The 16,062-nt window shown below is 38.7% G+C and overlaps 1 protein-coding gene across 2 annotated transcripts; it reads right to left on the bottom strand.

Moving 5' to 3' along the window:
* Positions 1-369: 369 nt before the first annotated feature.
* cop1 (COP1 E3 ubiquitin ligase) lies at positions 370-10,716 on the bottom strand. 2 transcript variants are annotated; one of them, XM_014190621.2, is made up of 20 exons: positions 10,018-10,716; positions 9,669-9,728; positions 9,438-9,535; positions 9,138-9,202; positions 8,753-8,872; positions 8,262-8,330; positions 8,087-8,146; positions 7,778-7,869; positions 7,539-7,599; positions 7,155-7,269; positions 6,713-6,848; positions 5,574-5,717; positions 5,233-5,341; positions 4,773-4,851; positions 4,501-4,617; positions 4,189-4,306; positions 3,892-4,016; positions 3,416-3,576; positions 2,552-2,596; positions 370-1,319 (listed from the first exon to the last, which is right to left on the bottom strand). In XM_014190621.2, exons 1-20 carry the CDS (start codon positions 10,359-10,361, stop codon positions 1,302-1,304), a joined length of 2,136 nt encoding a protein of 711 aa, XP_014046096.1. In that variant the 5' UTR covers positions 10,362-10,716; the 3' UTR covers positions 370-1,301. The 2 variants fall into 2 exon arrangements, with proteins under 2 accessions (XP_014046096.1, XP_014046095.1); XM_014190620.2 differs by having other exon boundaries at positions 4,773-4,854; positions 10,018-10,715.
* Between the last annotated feature and the right edge of the window lie 5,346 nt (positions 10,717-16,062).

Raw genomic sequence — 16,062 nt, 5'->3', positions numbered from 1 at the left:
ACTCTTATACCAGCAAAAGAAAGAAGCTGCTCACTCAGTTAATAATTTAAGTTACAAGCCATGGGAATTTAGGGGTATAACTAAACACGTACAAATAATGAAATAGAGTCAAAGTAGGATGAAACGGAAAATGAAATGATTTTCTGTATATAATACTTAGACAGGAACTCAAGGGGTGACAATGAAAACAGTCCTGCAAATAACTCATGTTAAATTGATTGTTCAAGGAAGCTGTCCCGTACAAATTGTGAAGATATCAAAGTAATCAAGATAAGATGCAACTGTTAAAGTCAGGGAACATTAGACTACTCAATTTCAGTCTTACATTCCTCCTTTTTAAACCAAGAATAACACAATGCAAAGACAAAGTTTTCTGCAAATAATTTATTTAGGTATACAAATACAGAACATCTCTTGGTCGTTTCTCAGAAAATAGGAACATCTTGGCATTCTAGCAAATCCACTTGATTTCATGTGTTGGATGTGTTCTGGTTGCAACATGTATCATGATTTAATACTTTCATTTTGTATTTTGGAGACAGGATTTGTATTATCAAATACATGTTCACTGACAAAAGAGAAATATACTGTAACATGAGTGAAATGTCTCGAAGTCATTAGTCAATCTTCTGTTGCATTTTCAAACTCAAAATTCTTGACTATAAGCCATGCCACTGAAAGCTTGATTGCAGAATGAAAACAAGTCCAGTTAAAAGATGTTGCCATTGCTTGAAACATCAAACAGTCTAAACATAGGGGTAAACCAAAGACTATTGAAAAGGATGACAGACGTATACATTGGGTTGAAAATGCATTCATACAATGAGTCATTTTGCATTTTATTTTTGTTTTGACTTGTGCTTTGGCCTTCAAAAATGCAACTTTGCTTCTTGCTGATGTACATTTTTCTTAATGAAATACATTTTACAAGTTTATTAAAAAGAACACATTTCAATTAAATTTCAAATCATGTTAAGAGATGTTCTATTAGTCATTAACTTTATTCAAATAGAGGATTTCAAAAGATTCATCTACTTCTGTGCAGAAAAGCCCTCAATCTCATTCTGAATTACATACATCCACAATCCTAGTGTATGATGTACTCAGTCTTTTCCAAAGTATTCTTGCTCATTAAAATCAAATGACTTTGGTTTTATTCAATCTCCCAATCTGGTCAGCACCTCAGATCTAGAATGGCAAAGTTTCTATTCAACCAAGAAACTATACGGTCCAAACCCCGGACTGGCCATGAAAGAAATGGAGCCGTAGTTTCCAGAGGCTTTGATGAGATCTGATGGACCTTAAACAAGCTCAAGTACCTATAGAGAGAAAAATACAGGTGAGCAGAAAGAATAAACCATGTAGCCTACATTTTTCCTAGGCTGAAAAACCTGATACAGTTCACACAGCCACTCCAAAAAATCCAATGACAAACTTAATGACGTCCTCCAGTGATTTTTTTTAAATGTTCCTGTTGAAAAGTGATAACCCAAGTATACATACAGTAAAGTACGCACACTAAAGGGTAAAGAGCAAAATAGTGTTTTTAGACAAACTTCGAGTAGGGCATTCATGAGTTGGTTTGATGGGAAGTTGTGATGTCAAAGAGGAGCAATAGAGTACAAAAGAGGAAATATATTTTGTTCTTCTGTATTAGGCCATGTCATCTCTAAACCACCCCTCCCCCCAGATATGTTTATCACGGAACTACACTGATCTCAAAAACAACCTCTCCAGAATCCATATGACAGAAATCTGTCGCAGTGACGGAGAACTTTAACCCCCGAGTTCCCAAACCAGAGAAAGACAATGCTAAATACATAAGCAGAGTCCAGGGCCCGGTTTCCCAAAAGCATCTAAAGGCTAAGAACCTTAGTAGGAGCATTGTTAAATATCCATGATGGTCCATCTCTTTGTTATCCATCTCTCTGTGACTGCCAATAACTTCAGAACAAAGTTAACAAATGTTGCCAATGTCTTTGCAATTGATACAAACAACCAATGTATTATAAAATTATAATTCAAATGAAAAATGTTAATGCAGTCATCTTGAATTAACAGTTGACTATAGGCCTATTTCAATCACATTGAAATACATTTCATGTTCAATCAATTCTTCTATTTTGCTACATGGAGGCTACTGTCTGAAATTTGCCTTAACATATGTCATGAAGTGTAGCCTAACGTGTGCAATGATGTGCCAAATCGGTGATTTAGTGCACTATTATAGGGTAAGCATTAGAATAAGCCGCCTGACTATTTGCAGCTGTAGGTGATAATATCTCTAGGAGCTGATTCATCATCAGTACTGTGAAATAATTCTAATGTTAAGGTAAGATTTGAATGGAGAAAGCTGATCTGAGAGCTGCGCTCCCTTTCTTTCGATCCCAACAGTATCAACTCTTGCTCCACCGACGCACTTAGCAACCGTTCTCTCTGCATGGTGTTTTGGGAAACTCATGTTACATCTTCAGCTGTCTTCAACACTCGTAAGCTTAAGTTCATCACTATTGGGAAACCGGGCCGAGTAAAATACAATCACAAAACAAACCTTGATTGTTCCTTGACTGTTTGCAGCAATCAGCACATTGGACTCCTACAAGAGAGGACACAAACCATGAAACTGTTAAATTAGTACTCATGGTTGATTGACACCATTTTTATTCAATTTCTTGATTATGCTTTTACTAAATGACAAAATGTGGCCTTAAAGAGTCTGTATAAATGTATCCACAACATTCAAACGATATCATCTGGTAATTAACTTCTCATTTGGTGGATTTTTTTATATTTTTTAACTGAGCTATGCTGGTCAGGGAAATTCAGTGCAAAGAGAAAGGAACGATGTTGCTACCTCACTCGCCAAACAAGGTCCATGAATTAAGGAGCAAACTGAAGAGGAAATTCAGCTACTCTTGGAGAGGTCGTTATTAAAATGCTTCAGTATTGTTGAAACCAACGCGTTTCGACCCATAGCCTTCGTCAGGGTTTTTCAAAAGGTGGTTAATTTATGCAGTGACATGGTGTATGACTGTTGCCAGGTATTCAACCCTGTGTTTTTCTATTTACCAACCATGGATATTGTAGGTGGGTTGATGCGTTTGGGATTATGAACATTATCTTAGACCAAACTGTTTGTGTTTTGAGCCATTCTTGTGTGGCAGTTACTTGTCCTTGTGTGAGAGAGTAATAACATGCTCCACTGGACAGTGGTGTCCTTCTGCCTGGAGGAATGCCCTAGTTTCTTATAGACCCTACACTGGGACCATTATTAAGGTCACAAGAGAGGCATTTGTTGTCAGAAAATATTTAGTTTGCAGCCATTTTGAGAGGCTTAACTGTAACGCAGACATATAAAGAGGATATCAGACATGAATCTCCACTGATCTGACTGACACACAGTTCTCTCGCTCACCCCGTCAGGCATAGCTCTCCAGCATACGGCGCTGACAAACTCGTTGGTGTCATCCTCTTTCTTGTCTTTATCCAACACACTCTTCACAGTGTCAAACTTGAATGTCAGCAGTGTCTTGGACAGCCCCTTGTAGTAGAGATAAAGTGAGTTGTTCTCACTTCCTGCAGAGAGAAGAATGATTGTCAGTGATTGAACTCCAAAATCTGGCAGTTTATCAGATCTTTTAGTACCATATCATATCAAAATATTCACTATATCAAAGTACTCACTACATTTGAAAGCACCCAAAATGCATTCTTAAACAACTGAACACATCCACGATTGGTCAATCAATAGACTGTCCCCAAACACATTAAATCTAAAGCCATATATGAATGTCAATCTGATTGTGTCAATCTGAGAAAGTATTTTCACAATCCACTGAAGGACTTTTCCAGCACCACACAGCATGCTGCTGTCAATGTGGTCCCACTTACCACACGCAACATAGTCTCCATTGGAGGCAAGGCCAACAAAGTTCTTCTCATTAATGTGGCCCTTGAATGAGCGCAAGCAGTGGGGCTTGTTTACATTCCACAGCTTTAGCTGGCTGTCTGTTGAGCTGTGTGATACAGAAGAGGAACTGTGTCAGCAGAACATGCACTTCGACTACCAAATATGGTCTTTATATCAGAGACCTTTTGGAAAATGCTGTGACATTTTGGGGAACCTTTACAATATGGTCAAATATAAAGTGTGACATCTCTGAACGTAATTTGATTGAGTTGACTTACGCAGATACAATTTCCTCTCCGTTGACAAACTTAGCATAGGACACAGCTTTCCTGTGGCCTTTAAACACCATGATGGGCTGTTTAGTGTTGCGGAGGTCGTAGTAGTGGACACAGTGGTCTGGGAGAAAACACAGAAAATGACAGTAAAAACTTTTTTAATTTTTTTTATTACGGAGTGCAATGCATGTTTCAATTCATCCTTCACCCCAAAAATGTTTTATGAAGTGCAATGCATGTTTCAACTCATCCTTCACCCAAATCAAGAACTTGGAGGAGGTTTGGAAGAAGTAGTAGCATCACAGGTCAACCTACCTGCACATCCAAAAGCAAGGTGATACCTCGATGTCGGACTGAACTTTACACAGCACACATTTGCTTTGGCCTCGATGCTGGCGACTGAATTGTCAAGGTTGGTAGACCATAACTTCACTGAAAGAAACAAAAAACATATGCAATCCTAGATTAATAACAAAACACCAGAGATGTTGAGACTAGCAATATGTTCCCTTTAAACCCAGCAGGCATCTTGTTTATTAGGACCTTGGGAGAAGTGCAAACAAAAAACTGCATCGTTTCAACATTACCTTTCGCATCATCAGAACCAGAGGCTAGAAGCTTGGGATCCATGAGGTTGAAATCGACACTCCAACATCTTTTCTCATGCTCCTGGAGGAACATCACAGGTGTGAAACAAACACAACTGACTTTTATAACGGAATAGATTTCAATCTATAGAGCAGTGTAAATTCCACCATAGCTAAAATCTCACTAGCCCAAGAATACTGGGGTACATTAGCAAAGGTTTACTTTGAAGACAGACTGGATGAAATATGTATTTCATACAGTACATCTGCAAAAGTGTCTGTTTCCATTTAGTAATGGATTGAGTGTAGTGTCCAAAGAAAATCAAACAAAGGTAAAAGCTTCTGGTAGGAGGCCTTAGCAGCAACAATCTCCACAGCTGTGGTTTGTTTGTTCCATTGTATTAGAGTAGCTGTATTTGAAAGGGGGGAACCTCGGGGAGTGAGCGCGCCAGGTGCATACCTGATAGACCTTTGACCTTTGGCCAGTGAAACCATCCCACAGGATGACTGTTCCCTCGTAGTCGCTGCTAGCCAACAGATTCTTGTGGTAGCTGCTCCAGCTGATACAGCTGAAATACAAAACGCATGGGGATGTAAGAGCCGAGACCTGTTCTTCCATGTTTCTATGAGGATTAATGAATATCCTAGATAAAGTAAACAGATCCATAAAATCTATAACAGCATTTAAAACAATACCCAGAATAGGGAACCCACTAAGGTAATGAACATTGTTTAAAAGTGTCATTGCTACTGTAATACAGAGATGGTAATTCTCAACGTTAAGACAGGTTGAAAGGTCACCTGATTTTGGAGTTGCACGTCATTTCATTGACAGGGTAATGAATGTCCACAGCATCCTGGATCACCGTTCCATACTCAAACACCTTGATTTTCTTGGTGACGCCAGCGATGGCAAAGTAATCACAGTCACGATCAAATTCAATGCTGCAGAGACAAGAGCGCAAAACATCAACCTCAATAGCCAATAAGAAGTCGCATCAAACAAGTAACAATGGTGAATTTAGTTGCGTGCAATGAAGCATTATTTCATAAGAAGCATGGTAGCATCTTAAATGGCCCCCTATTCCCTATAGAGTGCACTACATAGGGAATGAGGCGCCAACTGTGAACCACACTAAGTCTCCTATCAGATTGCAGTAGTACTTTTCCATAGAGATAGAGGTAGATAAGAGATAGAGCTAGCAACAGACACAGTGGTGCCTTCTGCTACACTCTGGTAGCAAATGGAAGATGTATTGTGATACAAGAGCGCTCTCTGTAGGTCAAATTGGATACTAACCATTAGGATGGTGCTAAATAATAAACGCAACATGCAACAATTTCAAAGATTTTACTGAGTTACAGTTCATAGAAAGAAATCAGTCAATTTAAATAAATTCATTAGGCCCTAATCTATGGATCTCCCATTTGGGAGCCAGGCCCACCCAATCAGAGTGAGTTTTTCCCCACAGAAGGAGTTTATTACAGATAGAAATACTCCTCAGCACTCCCACTCCTCAGGTGAAGAAGCCGGATGTGGAGGTCCTGGGCTGGCGTGGTTACACGTGGCCTGCGGTTGTACCGACAAATTCTCTAAAACGATGTTGGAGGCAGCTTATGGTAGAGAAATGAACATTTAAATCTATGACAATAGCTCTGGTGGACATTCCTGCAGTCAGCATGCCAATTGCATGCTCCCTCAAAACTTGGATTATCTTGGCAAAGAAGAAATGCTCACCAACAGGGATGTAAACATATGTGTGCATAACATTTGAGAAATAAGCTTTTTGTGCGTAAAAAAAATCCCAGACATTTTCCATTTTTTTGTTTGTTCATGAAACATGGGACCAACACTTTACATGTTGCATTTATATTTTAATTCAGTATAATTAGCTAAGCCATCAAAGGCTTTGTGTTTGACAGTTGAGGGTTGACATTACCTAGAGACAATACTGGAGCCGTTGTAGAGATCACTAGCATAAGACAGGGTCGCCAACGGCCGCACAGAGTTGTACCGTGTGAACTTTGAGAGACACTCCATGAAATCATCCAGTTGATTTAGGTTCCTGCTGTCATCTAAAACAAGACAAACAATAAATATCTAACCCTGAACACCATTAGAAAGTAAACCATGTTTTAGTTGTTTATTATCAGATTCGTCCTTATGTCTTGCGAGTGCAAGTCAGCCAGAGGGCAGGAGCCTCAAGCCTAAAATAGATTCTGCAAGATAATTCAGCTCAGTCAGCTAAAAGTTAAACCTAGAGGGTTGTTGTTACAGTCATTTGTGGGAGATGCCATCACCCTTCCTCTTTTGGAATACAAGGACATTACTTTACCCAGAGAAGCCTTTTAAGTAAAAGTCGACAAAAACCTAGAGGGTACCTGTTAATCGGGTCATCCGGTTAGAGAAGTAGCATTGCTCCAGATCTTCAAAGTGCGCTGTGAGCCTCTTTCTGCGTGAAGCCAGAGTACTGTTGTACCACGTTTGTCTCTTACCCTTTGGTAAAATAGAAAAGACACAGACAGACACTAAACACATGCATCTGCAGAATGTGAACCTGAACCACCAACATCAATGATTCACAATGGCTGCTTCTCGATTCTCCAACCTTCTCCCAAAGTGTAAACTTGCAGATTTTCTTGCATGGATTTAACAACAATCCACCCAATGCTTACACCAATCCTATGCTTTTAAATCCATGACTAGAAGAGTGGAGAACAGGGTTGCTGCCTATGGCTCAGAAACCTAAAGTGGGTCAGACTTACCTGGGAAGTTCCACCAAAACCTGGTGGTTGACTCACATACTCTGTCGAATCGATAAGACTACTGTAAAGGCAAGAATTTGTTCGTTACCGTAAATATATATCAGTGTCTCCTGTAAAAGCTCAACCTTTTCACAACGTTTAAAGGATATTCATACAAAGATCCCAAATGTATATTCTGAGTCAGATAATTACTTTGGTCCGTTCACAAGACGAAAGAACAGGACAGAACTTTGTTTTACCTGGGTGCAGGTGAGGGAGCCTCGAAATTGGGCACCGTGCTGTCCAAGTTACGATCCATGTCACTCATTGGTGAGTACAGTCCACTCATTTCCTAGAAAATGCACAATGTATTTAGTTATTTTTAAAACTCCTCAACAGACAGCCTTTACCTGCATTTCTGAACATTCTGGGGCGGTTTTTCTGGGACACAGAGTTTTTGTCCAGGACTAGGCTTAATCTGTGCCAGGGAAACCAGACCTCTGACTTCTAATCCATTTCAGGAAGACAGAAATGTTAGGATAGCTAGCTATGTATGTATATTATTTTACCTCAACACGCTTGATATCCTCCTCCAAAAAGTTTAGCTCCTTCTGCAACTGCTCCAGTTGCTGAATGGTAAAACACAATGTCACTCAATAACTAATGGTTATTTCCTCACATAGATTACTACTGTAAGTAAATACTGAAACATAAGATGAGATCCAAAACAGATATGGGGCACACCTCTCTTTTATTTCTTCTTGCTTCTTTGAGGAATTCCATTAAGATCTGACGTTGAGCAGCTTGTGATTCCTATGGGAATAAACAGACAGTGTTAATGGTCAATCAAGGTATGACTACAAAGCCCATATCCACCTAATAGGATTAATTCAATTTAATGTTATGAATAAACAAAAGAAAGTGTATATTTGATCTGCAGTTATTTTGTGGGGGGGGGGGTTCAAGTTTCAACTTTATTTGTCCCAGAGGGCAATTGGTTTTGCAGCAAGGAGCACATGAGAAGAAATACCTTGCTGCTGGTCGCTGCACGAGAATGCACACCTGGGTTCGATAAGGGGTTATGTTATGGTTAATGTGGTATAGTTTCAGTGAGGTTATGGTAAAGGTTAGGGAAAGGCATAAAAAAAAGTTAACATTGGGTGAGTGTCCCGCTGTCCGCCCACCATTCATTTTCTGCTGGTTAAATATATAGTGCTTAAACAAAATATGCATACCGCTTCCAGCTGTTTCTTTTTCTGTACAAGGAGTTCCAGCATCAAGTTGACATTAGCAAGATCTAGGTTTTCTTGGTCTGTGCCCAAGACGTCTTGAAACACTTGCCATCTTGACCCATTCTAAAAACAGGAGAAATATACAATTAGGTAGGTACTTTTGGGATATTGGGTTAACTGTTGGGTTCCTTCACTATTACACCTCATACACACCAACAACAATTGCTAGGGTAAAGTTAATGGCAGTTTCCTGGACAGACTAAGCAGAATCCTGGACTAAGAAGCTTTTTCAATGAAGATTCGCCATTGAGCGTGTTTTTAAATTGAAGACCAGGCTAAATCTGTGTCTGAGAAACTGGCCCATAATGTTGTCTGCTGAAGCACTTACTGGATGGTCCATCTTCAGCCGTTTTTCATCTGATCTCTGTTTTTGTTTGAGAATAAGTTCATTGACTGTAACAAATCAAAACAAGAGTTAGAATTACTATTGCGGAGGAGTGATGTATTGGAAAGGTTCAAAGATGACTTTTGACCAGGGTCAATACAAAAATAGTGCACCAAATATGGAATAGGTTGCCATTTGGGACAAAGCCGGTGACAAAGCTGTAGGGAAGCTAGCTACACCACAGCCACCAACATATGTAGGAAATTGTTTTGAAACCTAATCTATATCAAGAGACAAACCTACCAAGAAAGTTTGGATAGAGCTGATCCACGTTGTCAATGATGTAGTTACATTTTGGGCACCTATTGCTGTCCTCCAAACTCTGGCGAATGCACTTGTAGCTGAACACAGAAATAGAATGGGAAAACCAGCATAGGGAAAGATTATTCTAGTTAATATTGATGAATGGTACTAAAAGCTATAGAAATTAAATGGATGTACTGTAGCCTTGCCAATGTCATCAAGTTTGCTTACCAGAAACTGTGTCCACATTTTGTCATGTGTGCCTCCTCAATCATTTCAAAACAGATCGGGCTGAAAAGAAAAGGCAATACAACTTCATTTGGTTAATTAGGAAAATTAACCTTACTTTGACAGTGTTCAACTATTGAAGTGAGAATAAATAAGTGAGAATAACCAATGAGTCTGGTTTAATGATATGCATTTCTGAGCTTTTGTAGCTACCAGGCTAGCTAGCTGCCAAACGGACATTGTAAACAAGAATGCACTCAAATTGAGCTAGCGTGCGACATAGCAACCTAGTCAGCAAGCTAATTAGCTAAACAAGTTCGCCAAGTAGCTAGCATTTTGCAGGAAAACTCACCACACAAAATCGTTGCTTTTATCTTCGTAGGAATTCAAGAGACCATTGTAGAGAGGTGCTTGGTGGAGAGGACGTTTTCTGCTTGTGCCAGAAGAGGATGAACTGGGTCTGCTAAGTGTGGCTAAGCTTATTGGAGACTGAACAGCCGCTGCAGGTACGAGCAATCCATCGCCAGTTGTAGCCAGAGTCCGTGAGGGCACAACATTTGAAGAATTGTTCACATTCGCACTGACGTTACCGCCTACGCTGGTGGCACCGTTAGCATTGGTAGTGCCACCGGTAGTGCTGCTACTTGTCCCAGGCCCCGCTCCACCGCCAGTTTGCTGTTGACGGTTGCTTGACATAATTCAAGCCTGATGCCCAACTCTTCCAAGGCCAAAGACTTGTTGTAGTTCACCGCATCCGGGCTCAGCTATTTAGTTAGCTAGCTAGTTAGCTTGCTAGCTAGCTAATGTTAGCTTACCAGCTAATGTGTGCTAGCGAGCTAAGATACAATAACAATGTACGAATACACACAAGCTCGCTGTTAGCTAACTTCTTTAGATGAAATTGTAATCTTTTGTCAACAAGTCGACCATAGCAAAGTTGCAAGAATTATACAATCTTCACTGCTGTCTGTCTACGTTTAGGGAATTAGAAACCATCTCCTGGATCTCCTCGGTTACCCAGATGTCTGACACCAAACGAACCTACATTCCTGGTAAAGATTCATTACTGCCCCCTACTACGCAGGAGTAGTACGTTATAGCTACGAAGGTGAACCCTGCCTGCATTGAATGAATGCACCCACACCAATAAAATAGGAGATGCAACCAAATGTATAAAATCATTTATATCAGGTTTTGTAATTACATCTAGTATTGTTTTTGTGAAGTATGTAATTTACTTTTTATTATTTGGTATGCATACAGTACCAGTCAAAAGTTTGGACACCCTACTCATTCAAGGGTTGTCTTTATTTTTACTATTTTCTACATTGTAGAATAATAGTGAATACATCAAAACCATGAAATAACACATATGGAATAATGTAGTAACCAAAAAAGTGTTAAACAAATCAAAATATATTTTAGATTTTAGATTCTTCAAAGTAGCCCCCCTTTGCCTTGAACTCTGTGAAGCATTTACTTAAACCCTGTGAAGCATTTATTTGGACTGCAATTTCTGAAGCTGGTAACTCTAATGAACTTATCCTCTGCAGCAGAGGTAACTATGGGTCTTCCTTTCCTGTGGCGGTCCTCATGAGAGCCAGTTTCATCATAGTGCATGATGGTTTTTGCGACTGCACTTGAAGAAACTTTCGAAGTTCTTGAAATGTATCGCATTGACTGACCTTCATGTCTTAAAGTAGTGATGGACTGTCGTTTCTCTTTGCTTATTTGAGCTGTTTTTGCCATAATATGGACTTGGTATTTTATCAAATAGAGCTATCTTCTGTATACCACCCCTACCTTGTCACAACACAACTGATTGGCTCAAATACATTCAGAAGAAAAGAAATTCCACAAATTAACTTTTAACAAGGCACACCTGTTAATTGAAATGCATTCCAGGTGACTAACTCATGAAGCTGGTTGAGAGAATGCCAAGAGTGTGCAAAGCTTTCATCAAGGCAAAGGGTGGCTACTTTGAAGAATCTCAAATATAAAATATATTTTGATTTGTTTAACAATGTTCTGGTTACTACATGATTCCATATGTGTTATTTAATAGTGTTGATGACTTCTACAATGTAGAAATGAGCAAAAATAAAGAAAAACCCTTGAATGAGTAGGTGTCCAAATTTTTTACTGGTACTGTATATACTTTCCACAAAATTCAGTCTGTAAATATCTGCAAAGGTTAGATATTGACAGCATTCACACCCCTTTACTTTTCCCCAATTTTTTTTGTGTTAAAGACTACATTTTAAATGGATTCAATTGAGATTTTGTGTCACTGGCCTATACAAAATACCCTATAATGTCAAAGTGGAATTATGTTTATAGACATGTTGACAAATTCTTAAAAAATGAAAAGCTTAAATGTCTTGAGTCAATAAGTATTCAACCCATTTGTTATGGCAAACCTAAATAAGTTCAGGAGTAAAAATGTGCTTAATAAAAAGTCACATAATAATGCATGGACTCACTCTGTGCAATAATAGTGTTTAACATGGCTGCAGGTAGCCTATTGGTTAAGAGCGTTGGGTCAGTAACCGAAAGGTGGAAAATCAGTCGATGTGCCCTTGAGCAAGGCACTTAACCCTAATTGTAAGTCGTTCTGGTTGAGAGCGTCTGCTAAATTACTAAAATGTAAAAGGATTTTAGAATGACTACCTCATCTCTGTACCCCAAACATACAATTACCTGTAAGGTCCCTAAGTTAAGTAGTGAATTTCAAACACAGATTCAACCACAAAGGCTGGAGAAGTTTTCCAATGCCTCGCAAAGAAGGGCACAGATTGGTAAAAAAAGCAGACATTGTATATCCCTTTGACCATGGTGAAGTTATTAATTACACTTTGGATGGTGTATCAATACACCCAGTCAATACAAATATACAGGCATCTTTCCTAACTCAGTTTACGGAGAGTAAGGAAACCGGGCAGGGATTTCACCATGAGGCCAAAGGTGACTTTAAAACTGTTACTGAGTTTAATGGCTTTGATAGGAGAACTGAGGATGAATCAACAACATTGTAGTTACTCCATAATACTAACCTTAATGATAGAGTGAAAAGAAGGAAACCTGTACACAATAAAAATGTGGCAAAGAAATGAACTGTCCTGAATGTCCTGAATACAATGCGTTATACAGTATATTTTGGCAAATCCAACACAACACATCACGGAGTACCACTCTTCATATTTTCAAGAATAGTGGTGGCTGCATCATGTTATGGATATGTGTGTCATCCGCAAGGACTATGGAGTTTTTTTATGATAAAAAGAATCGGAATAGAGCTAAGCACAGGCAAAATCCTAGAGGAAAACCTAGTTCAGTATACTTTCCAACAAACACTGGGAGGCAAATGTACCTTTCAGCAAGACAATAACCCAAAACTCAAGGCCAAATATACACTGGAGTTGCTTACCAAGATGACATTGAATGTTCCTGAGTGGCATAGTTACAGTTTTGACTTCGGCTTGAATATCTATGGCAAGACTTGAAAATGGCTGTCTAGCAATGATCAACAACAAACTAGACAGAAAAATTTAAAAAATGTGCAAATATTTTACAATCCAGGTGTGCAAAGTTCTGAGAGACTTACCCAGAAAGACTCATAGCTGTATTCGCTGCCAAAGGTGAATATTTATGTAAATGAATTTTCTGTATTTAATTTTCAATACATTTGCAAAAATGCATGACATTTTTTTCTTTCCACTTTATCGTTATGGGGTATTGTGTGCAGATGTGTGAGGGAAAAAATCGATTTAATAAATGTTGAATTCAGGTTGTAACACAATAAAATGTGGAATAAGTCAAGGGGTATGAATACTTTCTGAAGGCACTATATGTTTTTTGGATGTAAAGTTGTCTTGACAAGTTGTGGAGTTAGTGGTGGTGACCATACCTGCCTCATGAAGTTCTGACAGCACACAGCAGAGGGCATGATCACCTCTGTCACACTCCTCACCAAGGCTCATTCACGTGACAAGCAAACCATCTCTGTCCATCCACGCTTCATACTAAAATCTCTTTATTCATTCATCTATTTTCTTACATTAGAAGCAATTGGTTGACCTGTTTTTCCATATCTACTCTCATTCAGTCAAAGTGGAGTATTGTGCATGTAGGCCTGCACAGCATTCACAGCAAATAATGTTTCCAATGTTTTCACTTGTGGAACAGATTTATGAACAGTTCCCTGTGTAATTCAATTAAGATGGAAAAAGGCATACTCAGGCAGAGGAAAAATACTGGATATCTTGTAGAATACATTCGTTTCTCTCAAGGACCACCATGGCAAATGTTTATCCTTCCCTGTTCCTTCCCTTTCAAAACAACCTATCTGATTTGTATGTGCATTCATTTATCTCTATTTATGATATTTTTGTATATTACTGTAGCAAATTCATGCCAAGCAATGTTTTATTGTTAAAAGGTTGGGGAAAATCCTAAAACAGAGGCTGGAGGTGCAATTTTTTTTTTTTTTTTTGCCATGATGCTTAAAAAGTGAAAGGTACAAAAGTGCATAAAGTGAGAAGGTGCTTAGAAACGAAAGTTTATGGTACTTAATCATCATCAAGATAGAACCTACTCTCTGTCATCTCATACAAAAACAATATTAGTACCTTATTGTTGTTCTTGTGTCCTTCTTTCTACCATAATTAGCATTTGAAACACAACAGAGACACTATACCTCTCTGAAGGAGCCAATTCTTAATTACAACAAACAGCCAGAATGCATTCATTACTCACACAACAACAAGTAGCCCACACCTGCTACACATGTTTTATCCCTTTACTGTTGATTTCAATGGTTTTTCACTAGTTTTGCTGTGTTTGCAAAGCAACATAATTTGACTTGGTAAATTACCTATTAATAAAGGCCCAGTGCAGTTAAAAACATGATTTTTCTTTTTTTTTTTTCTTGATGCTATTTCTACACTATGAGGTTCGAAATACCACTCTGAAATTGTGAAAATGATATATAGACCTAAGGTTGTTCTGCTATGGGGCAAACGTTCTATACATAACTTTTTTCAGAAATGTATGAAAATGCTGTCAATTATTTTTGTTTGAAGTTGGATTGAACAGTATAAAACAATCAGAATGGAGAAATCCCCATTGAAATCACATATCATTTATGTTTTGCAACCCTAGGGTCATGCACTGCTCATAAAGCATATTTTATTATTAAAAAAAAACATAAAAATACCGTCAAATAACATCATACCATCAAAACTGTGAAAAATATCACCCAGCTCTATCCCCAAATAAAAAATGTACCTTGGGCTGTTGATTGGGTTACCACTTACCAATATTTCTTCTGTCACAGCATTCTATAATCACAAGGTAAGGTGGGAGAGGGCAGTGAATATTCAATTTCAATCTAGCAAATTATGGTATGGATATCAAAGTGGTTGCAATGTAGTGCAACTCATATTTTGTTTGTCTGTCCATTTCTTTCTGCAGACAAGCTCCCCAACCCATCCAGGATGGGTTCCCTGGGCATCCCGGAGCTGGACCCAAATGGACTACACAGACTGCAGTACCACTCTGTTCTTACAGCCCAGATAGCCCCAGCACCAACTGACAAAGCTCCTATAGGTCAGATACCTGTAATCACTACCAATGTCTTGTATTGGTCATACAGCCAATCACAGATAGATGAGTAGCCCCTGTCAATTGACAACTCCTTATAAATCTTCCAAAGGGCATGATTTAGCCACCACATGTACTGAAAAAGAGTAATATACTGTATAGACCCAAGATTGTTCTGCTATGGGAAAAAAGTTGTATACAGTTGAAGTCAGAAGTTCACATACACCTTAGCCAAATATATTTAAACTCAGTTTTTCACAATTCCTGACATTTAATCCTGGTAAAAATTCCCTGTCTTAGGTCAGTTAGGATCACCACTTTATTTTAAGAATGTGAAATGTCAAAATAATAGTAGAGAGAATTATTTATTTCAGATTTTATTTCTTTCATCACATTCCCAGTGGGTCAGAAGTTTACATACACTCAATTTGTATTTGGTAGCATTGCCTTTAAATTGTTTAACTTGGGTAGCCTTCCACAAGCTTCCTACAATAAGTTGGGTGAATTTTGGCCAATTCCTCCTAACAGAGCTGGTGTAACTGAGTCGGGTTTGTAGGCCTCCTTGCTCACACACGCTTTTTCAGTTCTGCCCACAAATCTTTTTATTGGATTGAGGTCAGGGCATTGTGATGGCCACTCCAATACCTTGACTTTGTTGTCCTTAAGCCATTTTGCCACAACTTTGGAAGTATGCTTGTGATCATTGTCCATTTGGAAGACCCATTTGCGACCAAGCTTTAACTTCCTGACTGATGTCTTGAGATGTTGCTTCAATATATCCATCTAATTTTCCTTC

The sequence above is a fragment of the Salmo salar genome, chromosome ssa03, assembly GCF_905237065.1.
Source record: "Salmo salar chromosome ssa03, Ssal_v3.1, whole genome shotgun sequence".
In the NCBI taxonomy this organism is placed as follows: Eukaryota; Metazoa; Chordata; class Actinopteri; order Salmoniformes; family Salmonidae; genus Salmo; species Salmo salar.
This window is presented reverse-complemented; position numbering and strand designations above follow the sequence as displayed.